This window comes from Anomaloglossus baeobatrachus, chromosome 9 (assembly GCF_048569485.1).
Source record: "Anomaloglossus baeobatrachus isolate aAnoBae1 chromosome 9, aAnoBae1.hap1, whole genome shotgun sequence".
Taxonomy (NCBI): Eukaryota; Metazoa; Chordata; class Amphibia; order Anura; family Aromobatidae; genus Anomaloglossus; species Anomaloglossus baeobatrachus.
Window position 1 is genome coordinate 206,087,565 of NC_134361.1, and position 17,683 is coordinate 206,105,247.

At 46.0% G+C, this 17,683-nt stretch overlaps 1 protein-coding gene across 1 annotated transcript in view; it reads right to left on the minus strand.

The window, feature by feature from the left end:
- Positions 1 to 11,154, minus strand: part of ITIH6 (inter-alpha-trypsin inhibitor heavy chain family member 6) — a 63,385-nt gene extending 52,231 nt beyond the window's left edge. Inside the window, exons 1-2 of the mRNA XM_075324315.1 lie at positions 10,808 to 11,154; positions 6,689 to 6,724 (exon numbers count right to left, since the gene is read on the minus strand). Coding sequence (XP_075180430.1) covers positions 6,689 to 6,724; positions 10,808 to 10,945 — 174 coding nt within the window. The 5' untranslated portion in view covers positions 10,946 to 11,154. The remainder of the gene's footprint in view (positions 1 to 6,688; positions 6,725 to 10,807) is intronic.
- Between the last annotated feature and the right edge of the window lie 6,529 nt (positions 11,155 to 17,683).

The window sequence follows — 17,683 nt, forward strand, 5'->3', positions numbered from 1 at the left end:
AGTTGTGGTGTTAACCCTTCTTGTCTGGTGATAGGAGGGACCTGTTGAGGTGTAACCTATGTAACACGAAACAGCTGTCGTCCACACGCTCCTAGCGTCTCCCCTGCTTTTTTGTATTTTAAGAACCATGAATAAAGAAGATGAATGTTTTAAAGGAAGGTGACATGCCACCACTTTTTTTTCTTGTGAGATTTTCATTATCGCTACTTAGAAGCAGTGCACCACCGGAATCCTATGAATCAGTGTTTTGGAAAGGCCATTGTATGTTGCACAGAAAATAGCGCATGTAAGTAGTGCCAGAATTTTTTCTTCCTTTGATTGTGCCTTCTTGTCTTTTTGTTGATGCCTTCCTGCTCTTGCTTTTCTCCTTAGTCTCTTACTGTGAATTTGCAGTGTGTCTAAGTTTTGGTTTTCCTCTGACTGCGTTAATCTATGTTTCCATCACACTCCTGCTCCTTCCCTCCCTGGGGGGTAACAGATTAGATCTGGTCAGGTGAATAGTAAGACACAGGACTCCGGCATCTCCCCCTTTAGGAGTAATCTGGAGGTTAGGGATATTGTTGATGCCTTCCTGTTCTTGCTTTTCTCCTTAGTCTCTTACTGTGAATTTGCAGTGTGTCTAAGTTTTGGTTTTCCTCTGACTGTCTTAACCTGTGTTTCCATCACACTCCTGCTCCTTCCTTCCCTGGGGGGGTAACAGATTAGATCTGGTCAGGTGAATAGTAAGACACAGGACTCCGGCATCTCCCCCTTTAGGAGTAATCTGGAGGTTAGGGATATTGTTGATGCCTTCCTGTTCTTGCTTTTCTCCTTAGTCTCTTACTGTGAATTTGCAGTGTGTCTAAGTTTTGGTTTTCCTCTGACTGTCTTAATCTGTGTTTCCATCACACTCCTGATCCTTCCTTCCCTGAGGGGTAACAGATTAGATCTGGTCAGGTGAATAGTAAGGCACAGGACTCCGGCATCTCCACCTTCAGGAGTAATCTGGAGGTTAGGGATAGCCTACGGTCCCCTTGCGTGAGGGACAGTATAGAAGACCCCTATCGCTCGCTATCATGGAGTCACATTGTGACACAAAAGGGTAATTCTGAAAAACTGAGACAGTGGAAACTTTAATGTCGATGATGGGGACTTTTATACCTTTCCCCAGCAGGCGAGGACCACAGGGTAAACATCCTGTCCACCTCACATTCCTAAAATGTTTCTCCAAAGCTGAAGGGCTGCACAGATCTTTGCAAGAGGTATTATTTAATCAGATTGAAAGTCCGTGCCGTATATACTGTATATATATACAAGATGGCAAAAAATAAAAACAGCAGTGATATCCATTGAATCCATTAAGATTCATGCTGAGACGCTTAAGAAAAAAAAATATTTCCACCCTGACGTCATCCCTTTAATCAAAGCCGATTAGAAATTCTTTCCTGGTTTGTGAGAAAGGTTGTATTCATCATAAACATACAGGAAAAGCAAAAGTCAGAACCCCCTACCTTGTAAACCTTGCGCAAACGTTTTGTAAGGAGTTGAGGGCCCCTCCTGTCCAAATAGTTACTCCACCTCTGATGGTTGACGACTCCTAAAGACAAGGGTTTGGGTCTTGTGTCTCCAAAGGTCCTATACCTATTCCACAAGTGATTCTGTAGTATAAACGCTCATGTTATCCCTCACCGGGCTTCAAAAACTCCGTTAAAAGATTGTTATGCTAAAATAAAGAGTTGACGACCCCTTATTTTGGGGAGTTTGATGTGTCTTGTTCTCACGGTGGCCAGAAGTCCCAAAGTTGGGCCTAGATGTCAGGTCATAAAAATAAAATATGTTGTCACGATGTGACTGTTGGATAACGAGGGATAGGGGCCCCTAAGCTGTCCCTCACGCTAGGTAGGGGGCCCTATGTAATCCCTAACCTCAGGGATACTCCTAATGGTGGAGATGCCTGAGTCCTGTTCCTGGTTTGCTTCTGACCATATCTAATCTGATACCCCCCTCACCCAGGACAGGACAGGACAGGAGTGTGATGTTAACCACAGATAAAGACAGACAAGGGAAAACTAAAACTTTGACACACTGCACACACACACACACACACACACACACACACACACACACACAATTAGATAGGAGGAAAACAAAAGCAGGAAAGTAGCTACAAAAGACAATAGCAGTAAACTAAAGCAATAAGCATTACTTCCACCAGATAATCTGGAACACCACACTTCACCAGACTAACTAAGATGAACTATAGCTGGCATAGGTGGAAGGATTCAGCCAGCATAAATAGGAGAGGAACAGATGTGATTGGCTTCCCCACAACATGTGACCAAAGGAGACTAACAAGCAGACTGGCAGAGATTAACGCATGCTAGCCTGAATATGAATCAGCATGCAGCAGGTCGACACCCGAGTCTGCCTGCGTTGATCCCAGGCACCAGAGAATTTCTTAGGCACATCTGTAATCTGAACAGAACCTGACACAGCCATGAGTCGGGCAAGTTTGTGAACATCTTCGTGTGACATACGGTCTGTCAACTGACGACGCCTTTAAACTCAACAAATTGCAATACCGGGTAAGTGCCAGGGATTTTAGCAGCTCCACAGAGTAACCTGCAGGGCATGAGACTTTAGGGTGGCCAGTAGTTGACCTGCAGATGTTGTCACTGATATACAGCAGACTGCCTCTCTATCCCCCATAGGAATGGTTTATATCCCTCCATCTCAGGGAACAAGACGTATCGGAGGAAAAATTATATAACTTCAAGATGCATGCAGGAAAAGTGAAAGCATAAAAGCCAAGATATTATGGCAGGCCACTTCACCTCCAAAATGAGTGCCCATGTTCACTGCATGCTCGATGATACATGTGTGGCGGGGACACAAGATGGCTGGGTCAGTGAAGAGCCTACCTGCTTAACTACATTATCAACTGTGCCAAGACACTATTAAATAATAAGCACCAAATTCGGTGCTTCAACTATAATGTGGAGCTATCAAACTGTGTGCAAAAACTCTGACGTGTAACCACCAAGCTCTATGCCTCAACTGTGACGTTTTACCACCAAGCTCTATGCTTCAACTCTGATGTGTAACCACCAAGCTCTATGCTTCAACTCTGATGTGTAACCTCCAAGCTCTATGCTTCAACTCTGATGTGTAACCACCAAGCTCTATGCCTCAACTGTGACGTGTAACCACCAAGCTCTATGCTTCAACTCTGATGTGTAACCACCAAGCTCTATGCTTCAACTCTGATGTGTAACCACCAAGCTCTATGCTTCAACTCTGATGTGTAACCTCCAAGCTCTATGCTTCAACTCTGATGTGTAACCACCAAGCTCTATGCCTCAACTCTGATGTGTAACCACCAAGCTCTATGCTTCAACTCTGATGTGTAACCTCCAAGCTCTATGCTTCAACTCTAATGTGTAACCACCAAGCTCTATGCTTCAACTCTGATGTGTAACCACCAAGCTCTATGCCTCAACTCTGATGTGTAACCACCAAGCTCTATGCTTCAACTCTGATGTGTAACCACCAAGCTCTATGCCTCAACTCTGATGTGTAACCTCCAAGCTCTATGCCTCAACTCTGATGTGTAACCACCAAGCTCTATGCTTCAACTCTGATGTGTAACCTCCAAGCTCTATGCTTCAACTCTGATGTGTAACCTCCAAGCTCTATGCTTCAACTCTGATGTGTAACCACCAAGCTCTATGCTTCAACTCTGATGTGTAACCACCAAGCTCTATGCTTCAACTCTGATGTGTAACCACCAAGCTCTATGCCTCAACTCTGATGTGTAACCTCCAAGCTCTATGCTTCAACTCTGATGTGTAACCACCAAGCTCTATGCTTCAACTCTGATGTGTAACCACCAAGCTCTATGCTTCAACTCTGATATGTAACCACCAAGCTCTATGCCTCAACTCTGATGTGTAACCACCAAGCTCTTTGCCTCAACTCAGATATGTAACCACCAAGCTTTGTGTTTTAATTTCTCTGATGTGTAACCACCAAGCTATTTTTTAATTATGATGTGTAACTACCAAGTTCTGTGCTTCAACTCTAATGTGCAACCACAAATTATGTGCCTTAACTTTGATGTATAACCACAAAGCTTTGTTCCTTAACTACTCTGATGTATAACCATCGATACAGAGTGAATTTGCCAAGATTATTTCCTACTATTTGCATCAACTATAATCTATAACTTTCAAGTTGTATACCACAAATCTGATGTGCAATTACCAAGTGTTGCGCCTTAACTCTGATGTGTAACCACCAAGCTCTATGCCTCAACTCTGATGTGTAACCACCAAGCTCTATGCTTCAACTCTGATGTGTAGCCACCAAGCTCTATGCTTCAACTCTGATGTGTAACCACCAAGCTCTATGCTTCAACTCTGATGTGTAACCACCAAGCTCTATGCCTCAACTCTGATGTGTAACCACCAAGCTCTATGCTTCAACTCTGATGTGTAACCACCAAGCTCTATGCCTCAACTCTGATGTGTAACCACCAAGCTCTATGCTTCAACTCTGATGTGTAACCACCAAGCTCTATGCCTCAACTCTGATGTGTAACCTCCAAGCTCTATGCCTCAACTCTGATGTGTAACCACCAAGCTCTATGCTTCAACTCTGATGTGTAACCTCCAAGCTCTATGCTTCAACTCTGATGTGTAACCACCAAGCTCTATGCTTCAACTCTGATGTGTAACCACCAAGCTCTATGCCTCAACTCTGATGTGTAACCACCAAGCTCTATGCTTCAACTCTGATGTGTAACCACCAAGCTCTATGCTTCAACTCTGATGTGTAACCACCAAGCTCTATGCTTCAACTCTGATGTGTAACCACCAAGCTCTATGCCTCAACTCTGATGTGTAAAGACCAAGCGCTATGCCTCAACTCTGATGTGCAACCACCAAGCTCTATGCTTCAACTCTGATGTGTAACCACCAAGCTTTATGCTTCAACTCTGATGTGTAACCACCAAGCATTATGCCTCAACTCTGATGTGTAACCACCAAGCTCTATGCTTCAACTCTGATGTGTAACCACCAAGCTCTATGCTTCAACTCTGATGTGTAACCACCAAGCTCTATGCCTCAACTCTGATGTGTAACCACCAAGCTCTATGCTTCAACTCTGATGTGTAACCACCAAGCTCTATGCCTCAACTCTGATGTGTAACCTCCAAGCTCTATGCCTCAACTCTGATGTGTAACCACCAAGCTCTATGCTTCAACTCTGATGTGTAACCTCCAAGCTCTATGCTTCAACTCTGATGTGTAACCTCCAAGCTCTATGCTTCAACTCTGATGTGTAACCTCCAAGCTCTATGCCTCAACTCTGATGTGTAACCACCAAGCTCTATGCCTCAACTCTGATGTGTAACCACCAAGCTCTATGCTTCAACTCTGATGTGTAACCACCAAGCTCTATGCTTCAACTCTGATGTGTAACCACCAAGCTCTATGCCTCAACTCTGATGTGTAACCTCCAAGCTCTATGCTTCAACTCTGATGTGTAACCACCAAGCTCTATGCCTCAACTCTGATGTGTAACCTCCAAGCTCTATGCCTCAACTCTGATATGTAACCTCCAAGCTCTATGCTTCAACTCTGATGTGTAACCACCAAGCTCTGTGCCTCAACTCAGATATGTAACCACCAAGCTTTGTGTTTTAATTTCTCTGATGTGTAACCACCAAGCTATTTTTTAATTATGATGTGTAACTACCAAGTTCTGTGCTTCAACTCTAATGTGCAACCACAAATTATGTGCCTTAACTTTGATGTATAACCACAAAGCTTTGTTCCTTAACTACTCTGATGTATAACCATCGATACAGAGTGAATTTGCCAAGATTATTTCCTACTATTTGCATCAACTATAATCTATAACTTTCAAGTTGTATACCACAAATCTGATGTGCAATTACCAAGCGTTGCGCCTTAACTCTGATGTGTAACCACCAAGCTCTATGCCTCAACTCTGATGTGTAACCACCAAGCTCTATGCCTCAACTCTGATGTGTAACCACCAAGCTCTATGCTTCAACTCTGATGTGTAACCACCAAGCTCTATGCTTCAACTCTGATGTGTAACCACCAAGCTCTATGCCTCAACTCTGATGTGTAACCTCCAAGCTCTATGCTTCAACTCTGATGTGTAACCACCAAGCTCTATGCTTCAACTCTGATGTGTAACCACCAAGCTCTATGCCTCAACTCTGATGTGTAACCACCAAGCTCTATGCCTCAACTCTGATGTGTAACCACCAAGCTCTATGCTTCAACTCTGATGTGTAACCACCAAGCTCTATGCTTCAACTCTGATGTGTAACCACCAAGCTCTATGCTTCAACTCTGATGTGTAACCACCAAGCTCTATGCCTCAACTCTGATGTGCAACCACCAAGCTCTATGCTTCAACTCTGATGTGCAACCACCAAGCGTGTAACTACACAGTTCTGTGCCTTAGCGCTTATATGTAAGCTCTGTATTTCAATACTTTGTGTATGCCATTCCTGAAATAGGTACCAAGTTAAGGATCGGGGAATTTCGAAAAGTGTCTTAGAGGTCTCAGAGCCTTGTAAGACATGATATCCTTTTACATGGGATCTTACAAGATCCTTGATATGAGTTTATCCATCTATTGATGTGGTTTTCATCTTTCGATTTCTTACCTCAGTCTTGGTTGCTCGGATCTGACGCTTGACTCTCTATATGCGAAAATAAAAAAAATTGTGTAAAATTTTCACTCAATAATATCAATATTCCATTAGCTTTTCTGCAAATCCCATAATTTCACGCTGCTAATTACGCGGACACAGTGACAGCCGCCTTGCCTTATAAATATTCTTACGTTTTGTCGTAGTCAATACCCAACCAAAACAAATACAAGCCAGAAACTCGTCTATTTCCATTATTTATAAGATAAGCCCCTTGGGGTCGTATCAGGAGCTGTTACCGGTAAACACAAGAAGGTTGCGATGCTTGGGAATGTGCCAGGAAATTGTTTGCAATACTCAAGAGATAGAGGCGTAAGAAGCTTCACTTATAAAGTCCAAATCATCTAGAAAAACTGGATCTTTTATTCACGGTTTAAAATTTTTTTTTACTAACCCAAGTTTTCATACTTTTTTAATACCCCAAAATATAATATTGTAAATTAAATCATAGGTCTAGATGCATCAAAGCTTTTATGTCAGAATTGAAGGGTAAAAAGATTTGAAAAGTCGAGGCTTTTAGCGTTTTGATGCCATTTATACCCAAATTTAACAAAGTGAGCACCTCGGGGGTGGGACATGGGCATGGTGAAATTAAAGAGGCGGCGTTCATTATGTCACCAACCTTACTCCAGTCAGTGACTGGAGTAAGATTTGTGGCTAAGAGACCCATACCGCTGTTTCCAGGTGAAATGAAGCATTGCACTGTTCCTATTTAAAATTAATGGTCTGATTGTGTAACGTGGGGTCACCCAGATCAAGAAATGAAGACCATCGGCATCCTGACTGCTAGAAAAAGAGGCCCATATGGGGTGACAGCTCAATATAAACTGTAAGGTAATTGGAAAAAAATTGGGACCCCCATCTATTGGTCGGACACTTTTAGAATGAAGTGCACATGCTCATTCAGTCCCAAATAACGAGAACAGAGCTGCAATACAGCAGTTGCACTGGTGCCCCCTTCTGCCAATCAGAGCAGCTTTATGCGATCGGACTATCGGCGATCGTTTCACTGGACAGCCCTTTTAAGATATTACACAACCCTTTCAAGATGTCCACAAATATCGGGCAGCTGGGACCCCCATCTATCGATCGTACACTTTTAGAATGAGGTCCCAAAGATCGAGAACGGAGCAGCGATCCAGCAGTTGCACTGGTTCCCCATTCTGCCAATCAGTGCAGCTCTATGTGATCGGACCACCAGTGATCGTTTCACTGGACAGGCCCCTTTAAGATATTATACATAAGTCTAATATTAACGGGAACAAAACTTTTTTTTATTTCTTATTGTGAGGGTTCAAACCTCCATTGATCTTGAAAATAATTGGTCTGACTGTGTAACGTGGGGTCATCCAGATCAAGAAACGAAGCCCCTCGGCATTCTGACTACTGGAAAAAGAGGCTGAGATGGGGGTGACAGCTCAATATAATCTGGAAGGTAAATGTAAAAAAATGTTTCAAAACCTTTCAAAGATGGCCGAAAATACCGGGCAGCTGGGACCCCATCTATCGGTGGGTCACTTTTAGAATAAAGTCCCAAAGAACGAGAACGGAGCTGCGATCCAGCAGTTGCACTGGTGTAGAGCAACCCTTTCAAAGATGGCCAAAAATAATGGGCAGCTGGGACCTCCATCTATCAGTCGGACATTTTTAGAATAGAGTCCCAAAGAACGAGAACGGAGCTGTGATCGAGCAGTTGCACTGGTTAAAGCAACCCTTTCAAAGATGGCCAAAAATAATGGACATCTGGGACCCCCATCTATCGGTCGTACACTTTCAGAAATTCCAAAGAACAAGAACGGTGCAGCAATCCAGCAGTTGCACTGGTTAAAGCAACCCTTTCAAAGATGGCCAAAAATAATGGGCACCTAGGACCCCCATGTATCGGTCGGACATTTTTTAGAATGAAGTCCCAAAGAACGAGAACGGAGCTGCGATCCAGCAGTTGCACTGGTGTAGAGCAACCCTTTCAAAGATGGCCAAAAATAATGGGCAGCTGGGACCTCCATCTATCAGTCGGACATTTTTAGAATAGAGTCCCAAAGAACGAGAACGGAGCTGCGATCGAGCAGTTGCACTGGTTAAAGCAACCCTTTCAAAGATGGCCAAAAATAATGGACATATGGGACCCCCATCTATCGGTCGTATACTTTTAGAAGTCCCAAAGAACGGGAACGGGGCTGCGATCCAGCAGTTGCACTGGTGTAGAGTAACCCTTTCAAAGATGGTCAAAAATAATGGGCAGCTGGGACCCCCATCTATTGGTTTGACATTTTTAGAATAAAGTCCCAAAGAACGAGAATGGAGCTGCGATCCAGCAGTTGCACTGGTGTAGAGCAACCCTTTCAAAGATGGCCAAAAATAATGGGTAGCTGGGACCTCCATCTATCAGTCGGACATTTTTAGAATAGAGTCCCAAAGAACGAGAACGGAGCTGCGATCGAGCAGTTGCACTGGTTAAAGCAACCCATTCAAAGATGGCCAAAAATAACAGATAGCTGGGACCCCCATCTATCGGTCGTACACTTTCAGAAATTCCAAAGAACGAGAACGGTGCAGCAATCCAGCAGTTGCACTGGTTAAAGCAACCCTTTCAAAGATGGCCAAAAATAATGGGCAGCTAGGACCCCATGTATCGGTCGGACACTTTTTAGAATGAAGTCCCAAAGAAACGAGAACAGAGCTGCGATCCAGCAGTTGCACTGGTGCCCCATTCTGCCAATCAGTGCAGCTCTATGCAATCGGACCACCAGCAATCGTTTCACTGGACAGCCCCTTTAAGATATTACAAATATGTCTATTATTAACTGGTAACTAAACTTTTAAACATTTTTTTATATGTTATGGTGAGGGTTCAGACCCCCTATAGATCTCTAAAACCAAGGGGTAGAAATACTCAGCTTAATTTTCAGCCCACACGGAACAGTGATTACTAAGCTCATACACCCCTCACACTATGGGGAAGCTGAAAGGTTGTTCCCATTGAGTGATCAGTGGGGGTCTCAGCCCAAACTGAAAAGTTCTTCTCATTGAGTGATCAGTGGGGGTTTTAGCCCAAACGGATAAGTTCCTCCCATTGCTTTGAGTGATCAGTGGGGGTCTTAGCCCAAACTGAAAAGTTCTTCCCAATGAGTGATCAGTGGGGGTCTCAGCCCAAAGTGAAAAGTTCTTCCCCTTGATTTGAGTGATCAGTGGGGGTCTCAGCCCAAACTGAAAATTTCTTCCCAATGAGTGATCAGTGAGGGTCTCAGCCTAAACTGAAAAGTCATTCCCATTGAGTGATCAGTGGGGGTCTCAACCCAAACTCAAAAGTTCTTCCCATTGAGTAATCAGTGGGGGTCTCAGCCCAAATTGAAAAGTTCTTCCCATTGAGTGATCAGTGAGGGTCTCAGCATAAACTGAAAAGTCATTCCCATTGAGTGATCAGTGGGGGTCTCAACCCAAACTCAAAAGTTCTTCCCATTGAGTGATCAGTGAGGGTCTCAGCCCAAACTGAAAAGTTCATCCCAATGAGTGATCAGTGAGGGTCTCAGCCCAAACTGAAAAGTTCTTCCCATTGAGTGATCAGTGGGGGTCTCAGCCCAAACTGAAAAGTTCTTCCCATTGAGTAATCAGTGGGGGTCTCAGCTCAAACGGATAAGTTCTTCCCACTGCTTTGAGTGATCAGTGGGGGTCTCAGCCCAAACTGAAAAGTTCTTCCCAATGAGTGATCAGTGGGGGTCTCAGCCCAAACTGAAAAGTTCTTCCCATTGAGTGATCAGTGGGGGGTCTGAGCCCAAACGGAAAACTTCTTCCCATTAATTTGAGTAATCAGTGGGGGTCTCAGGACCCAGACCCCACTGATCATTTCCACTAAATAGAAGCTGTAACATATCAAAAAGTTTTTCAAAAGTTTGTCTTCAACAATTTTTTTAAGAATAAATACCCCCATAAATTGCCACAAAAATTCTGAATTTCATTTGAGGCAGAAGCCCCCCCAAAAAATGAGAAAAATTGTGAAAAACAGAAATTTAGGACATATTTTTCTGACCCAGTGAAAGATAACACACTACACCAAGGAGTGCCGGGGTGACTTACCTCTCGGTAGGGACTTGCAAGTCTCCTCTGGTCAGTGAAGGTCACAAGGAAGCTGAGGACCATCAGTAGAAAGTAGCTTCTCGATACGTTCCCCATCGCTGACACCATAAAGTTGCCGGTGACACATCTGAGGAGCATCACTGGGAAGACGCTGCTCTTTTGAATTTACTCCGTACGGATGGACTTTCCTTTTGCACTTTTAAACCTCGAGCATTTTTTCTTTTGGGTGTTAAGGTCTATAAAAGATGCATTCATTCCTTTACAAGCCATGATTGTCCAGATGAGTTAGGCTCGGGACGCTTAATTGGAGACAGGCCAACTTCTTCCGAAACCTTCCCCCCTTTGCGCTAAATGAAACCAAAATATTTTGAAGCTCAGCCCAGTTACTGAAGTGTGTCAATAGCTCTTTAAAATGAAGTCGAATGCAGCTCGGGACATCAAAGTCAGAGCGAGAAGGTAGGAGGCTAAAAGATATATTTACCCATCTACTGCTGGGTCAGATTTGACAACTGCCCCGGCTACCATTCAGGAGATTAGTGGTTACAACCTCTTCACTAGGTGACCCGTCCAAACCACCATCGTCCACATATATCTTCTTCTGAAGTCTCTAAAACTCTTTTTTTATAGTATTTTTAGACATTTGTTCCTGTGGAACATAAAATAGTACTGTTTAAGCCGTAATGAAAACTTTCCCGACAAATAAATATGGATAGTCCTCTGGAGGAGGCGTGCCGGCAACCTACTGACCATGGGCAAAAAAGTCAAGGGTCTGAAGGCAACCTGTAATTTCAAGAAAGGCTGTTGTGTGTGTGCATGGTGCTATTTATGGCCGCTCTATGACTTGTTGTCAGGATGTGACCGCAGGTACGAGAGGACTCCTGGCAAGTGACGCAAGACAGAGGGTAGCAATATAACGGAAGGCCCTGTTGCTGGGGAGCGGGGTTACCTCCTAATACTCCCTAACGTTCCTATATGGGTCCTTCCCCCATGCGCCGTCATGTGCCTAGGTTCTCGCTGGCCCTGAACTCACCCTGACTAGTGAAAGCCATAATGTAAGGCCTTGGTGCTTAATACTCCTTAACGTGCCTATACGGGTCCTTCCCCTATGTGCCATCACGTGCCTAGGTCCTCGCTGAACCTGAAGTCACCCTGACTAGTGATGACCGTAATGGAAGGCCCTGGTGCTGGGGTGCGGGGTCACCTCCTAATACTCCCTAACTTTCCTAGTAACTTTCCTATATGGGTCCTTCACCCATGCGCCATCAGGTGCCTAGGTTCTCGCTGGCCCTGAACTCACCCTAACTAGTGAAAGCCATAATGGAAGGCCCTGGTGCTGGGGAGCGGGGTTACCTCCTAATACTTCCTAACTTTCCTATATGGGTCCTTCCCCCATGCGCCATCACGTGCCTAGGTCCTCGCTGGCCCTGAACTCACCCTGACTAGTGAAAGCCATAATGGAAGACCTTGGTGCTGAGGAGCGGGGTTACCTCCTAATACTCCCTAATGTTCCTATACGGGTCCTTCCTCAGTGTCCGTCACGTGCCTAGGTCCTCGCTGGCCCAGAAATACCCTAACTAGTGAAAGCCATAGTGGAAGGCCCTGGTGCTGGGGAGTAGGATTACCTCCTAATACTCCCTAACATTCCTATACAGGTCCTTCCTCCATGCACCGACACGTACCTAGGTCTCGCTGGTCCTGAACTCACCCTGACTAGTGAAAGCCGTAATGGAAGGTCCTGTTGCTCGGGAGCGGGGTCACCTCCTAATACTCCCTAACGTTCCTATAAAGGGTCCTTCACCCATGCGCCATCACGTGCCTAGGACCTCGCTGGCCCTGAACTCAACCTGACTAGTGAAAGCCATAATAGAAAGCCCTGTTGCTGGGGAGCAGGGTGACCTCCTAATATTCCCTAACGTTCCTATATGGATCTTTCCCCCATGTGCTGTGACCCTAAACTAACCCTGACTAGTGAAAGCCATAATGGAAGGCCCTGGTGCTGGGGAGTGAGGTTACCTCCTAATATTCCCTAACATTCCTATATGGGTCCTTACTCCGTGCGCCGTCACGTGCCTAGGTCCTCGCTGGCCCTGAACTCACCCTGACTAGTGAAAGCCATGATCGAGGGCCCTGGTGCTGGGGAGCGGGGTTACCTCCTCATACTCCTCAACGTTTCTATACGGGTCCTTGCCCAGTGTGCCGTCACATGCCTAGGACCTCGCTTGCCCTGAACTCACCTTGACTAGTGAAAGCCATATTATAAGGCCCTGGTGCTGGAAAGTGGGGTTACCTTCTAATACTCCCTAACGTTCCTATACGGGTCCATTCCCCCATGCGCCGTCACGTGCCTAGGACCTCGCTTGCCCTGAACTCACCCTGACTAGTGAAAGCCATAATAGAAGGTCTTGGTGCTGGGGAGCGGGGTTACCTCCTATTACTTCCTAACGTTCCTAAACAGTTCCTTCCCCCTTGCACCGTCACGTACCTAGGTCCTTGCTGGCCCTGAACTCACCCTGACTAGTGAAAGCCATGATCGAAGGCCCTGGTGCTGGGGAGCAGGATTACCTCCTAATACTCCCTAATGTTCCTATATGGGTCCTTCATTCGTGCGCCGTCACGTGCCTAGGTCCTTGCTGGCCCTGAACTCACCTTGACTAGTGAAAGCCATAATGGAAGGCCCTGGTGCTGGGGAGCGGGGTTACCTCCTAATACTCCCTAATGTTCCTATATGGATCCTTCCCCCGTGCATCGTCACATGCCTAGGTCCTTGCTGGCCCTAAACTCACTCTGACTAGTGAGAGCCATGATCGAAGGCCCTGGTGCTGGGGAGCGGGGTTACCTCCTAATACTCCCTAACGTCCTTGTACGGGTCCTTCCACCGTGTGCCGTCTTGTGCCTAACCCCTCACTGGCCCTGAACTCACCCTGACTAGTGAAGGCCAGCGTGACGCCACTGAAATAAGACAACACTATGAAGGTAAGACAAACAGACTGGGAAAGTCACAACAAATACCACTCCATGGCTTTTCCAGCAGGATACTTCTCAGCTGCAACAGAAGCAACACCTCAGCTTCTCCAGAGACAGGCTCCTTCAAAGTGGACCGCATAGGTATGAGCTATAGCCAGCATAGGGAGGACTGACAAGTGGATATTTATAGTAGAAAGGAGTGACTGCAGTTGAAGTTACAACTGGAACTTCTCTGCTGCAACGGAAGCAACACCTCAGCTTCTCCAAAGACTGGCTCCTTTAAAGTGGACAGTATAGATATAAGCTATAGCCAGCATACAGAGGAGTGAGGAGAAGATATTTATAGTAGAAGGGAGTGGCTGCAGCTGAAGTTACAACTGGAACTTCTCAGCTGCAACAGAAGCGGCACCTCAGCTTCTCCAGAGACTGGCTCCTTCAAAGTGGACAACATAGGTATGAGCTATAGCCGGCACAGGGATCAGTGAGGAGCCGATATTTATAGAAGAAGGGGGTGACTACAGCTGATGTTTGAGCTACCTGTTAGATCACTGCAGGATAGAAATGTACCTTAACTCCTTCAGTACAGGATGGAATTCAATACGCTCCAATCTGGGTAAATGGCGAGTGGGCACTTAAGCGGATCTGCGATCAACAATACACTGTAATATTCTGATCCCAGATCCCACTGAGATCACCTCAGGCCATAACACACTCGTGACACTTGTATCCTGAATTTTTCACCAGTTTGCCTCTCTGCAGGCTTTAGTTTTCAGCTGTCTCTGAGCTAGTGGGTGGAGATGTGATCCATACACAGTACACAGACATGAGAGACTTCTGCACCCCTGATGTAGCTGAGAAACAAAAGCAGCAGAGGAACAGTTTTCATTATACAGCTGTACTGAGCAGTGTAGTTGTGAATCCAGAATTGAGGTGAGAAAAAACTACTAGAAAGCAGTAGTAGCAGTCTTTGTATCTATGCCTCTCTCTGTCACTCTGCCCCTCCCTACTCCATAGAATTTTGGCCATTATACCACCTTATTGCTAATGTTCAGTTGTCTCTGAGCATGTGGGTGGCGACTGGCTACTATAATATCTTCTATGCATAACACACATACATCAGGGATTCCATGTAGCACACAGACAGAAGCTTTCTTTTGGTGCTGTAGGGGTGAAGGACTCTTTTCTATCTTGTTATCCTTTGGAGCCTTAATCTCAGGTGCAGCTCTTTTGTGAACACTCCCTTTCCCTATAAATAGTCACATGTCTTACCATCTGATGCCGGTTATAGAATCTGATCATTCTTATGCTGACCACTTTGGAAGGAGCCAGTCTCTGGAAGAAGCTGAGAAGTTGTGACAATTGCAGCTGTGGTGTTTAGCTGTATTAGAGGAAAATTGGAGTGTTTTTTCTTTTTTTGTGTCTATTTTCCTCCTGTCTGTCTCCTTCACCTTGTATTGTTTGATAAGAATAATAATATTTATTCACTTATATAACGCCATTAATTCCACAGGGTATACATACATAAGCAACACTGTCCCCATTGGGGCTCACAATCTAAATTCCCTAGCAGTATGTGTTTGGAGTGTTGGAGGAAACCGGAGAACCCGGAGGAAACCCACGCTAACACGGGAGAACATACAAACTCCTCGCAGATGTTGTCCTTTGTAGGATTTGAACCCAAGACCCCAGTGCTGCAAGACTGCAATGCTAACCACTGAGCCACCACAAGACTGCAGTGCTAACCACTGAGCCACCACAAGACAGCAGTGCTAACCACTGAGCCACCACAGGACTGCAGTGCTAACCACTGAGCAACCGTGCCACCCATGTATTATTTTACTGGTGAGACTAGTGCTCTCGCCAGCCTTCTCACTAGCCAGGGTAATTTCAGGGAAAGTGAGGGCATAGGCATGTGATCGGCGACGGGAGGAAGGACTCATATAGGGACGTTAGGGAGTGCAGGGATCAGTCTCAGGTGAGCCTAGCCCCAGGACCTACCATTGTATTGTGTTCCCAGTGTACCCTGTGTGTTGCGATACTCTCCAGGGGTTACCTTATACTAGGTGGGACCCCGGTAGTCACTGTGTGACAAATTCTCTACCGACCAGATAGACTAGCCATAAAAAACGGCCTCTTTAGCCCACCCAGCCCTCATGGCTTTTATGGGATCTTTCAGGCCAGCTTAGAGATCCTTGCAAACATTGTCCTTTGTTTGTTTCCCAAATGTTTAATTAGTGGTTCCCATCCTGCATGATGGCACACCAGTACTATCCATTGTAGAGAGGTCGATGAGTATGGTTCATTAATTCCGATGTTATCCTCGGCACTTCAGCTGTCATGCCAATGAATAGTTCTCATTACTCGCAACTCTAATTGAATTAGAGGGAATGTTGTCTCTTGGTGACGGCAAAAGAGGAAATGGTGCAGAATAATGTGATTGTAGCTGCAAAGTGTCTGGATGACAATCCTGCACAAATACATATGGAAGGTGACAATTATGGCATCTGGGAGCACATGCGAAATACCGCAGCTCCTATACAGAAAAATCTCACCCTGTATTATTTTATAAGGCAATAGCTAGTGATGAGCGGGCACTACCATGCTCGGGTGCTCGATACTGGTAACTAGTGATGAGTGAGCACTACCATGCTCAGGTGCTTGGTACCTCGGTAACAAGTGATGAGCGGTAGTGCCCGCTCATCACTAGTTACCAGTACAGAGCACCCGAGCATGGTAGTGCCCACTCATCACTAGTTACGAGTACCGAGCACCCGAGCATGGTAGTGCCCGCTCATCACTAGTTACAAGTACTGAGCACCCGAGCATGGTAGTGCCCGCTCATCACTAGTTACGAGTACAGCGCACCTGAGCATGGTAGTGCCCACTCATCACTAGTTACCAGTACCGAGCACCCGAGCATGGTAGTGCCCCCGCTCATCACTAGTTACAAGTACTGAGCACCCGAGCATGGTAGTGCCCGCTCATCACTAGTTACGAGTACCGAGCACCTGAGCATGGTAGTGCCCACTCATCACTAGTTACCAGTACCGAGCACCCGAGCATGGTAGTGCCCACTCATCACTAGTTACCAGTACTGAGCACCCGAGCATGGTAGTGCCCGCTCATCACTAGTTACCAGTACTGAGCACCCGAGCATGGTAGTGCCCGCTCATCACTAGTTACGAGTACTGAACACCCGAGCATGGTAGTGCCCACTCATCACTAGTTACCAGTACAGAACACCCGAGCATGGTAGTGCCCACTCATCACTAGTTACGAGTACTGAGCACCCGAGCATGGTAGTGCTCGCTCATCACTAGTTACCAGTACAGAACACCCGAGCATGGTAGTGCCCACTCATCACTAGTTACGAGTACAGCGCACCTGAGCATGGTAGTGCCCGCTCATCACTAGTTACGAGTACTGAGCACCCGAGCATGGTAGTGCTCGCTCATCACTAGTTACCAGTACAGAGCACCCGAGCATGGTAGTGCCCGCTCATCACTAGTTACGAGTACCGAGCACCCGAGCATGGTAGTGCCCGCTCATCACTAGTTACCAGTACTGAGCACCTGAGCATGGTAATGCCCACTCATCACTACTTACCAGTACCGAGCACCCGAGCATGGTAATGCCCGCTCATCACTAGTTACGAGTACCGAGCACCTGAGCATGGTAGTGCCCACTCATCACTAGTTACCAGTACCGAGCACCCGAGCATGGTAGTGCCCGCTCATCACTAGTTACCAGTACTGAGCACCTGAGCACGGTAGTGCCCACTCATCACTAGTTACGAGTACAGAGCACCAGAGCATGGTAGTGCCCACTCATCACTAGTTACCAGTACCGGGCACCCGAGCATGGTAGTGCCCGCTCATCACTAGTTACCAGTACCGAGCACCCGAGCATGGT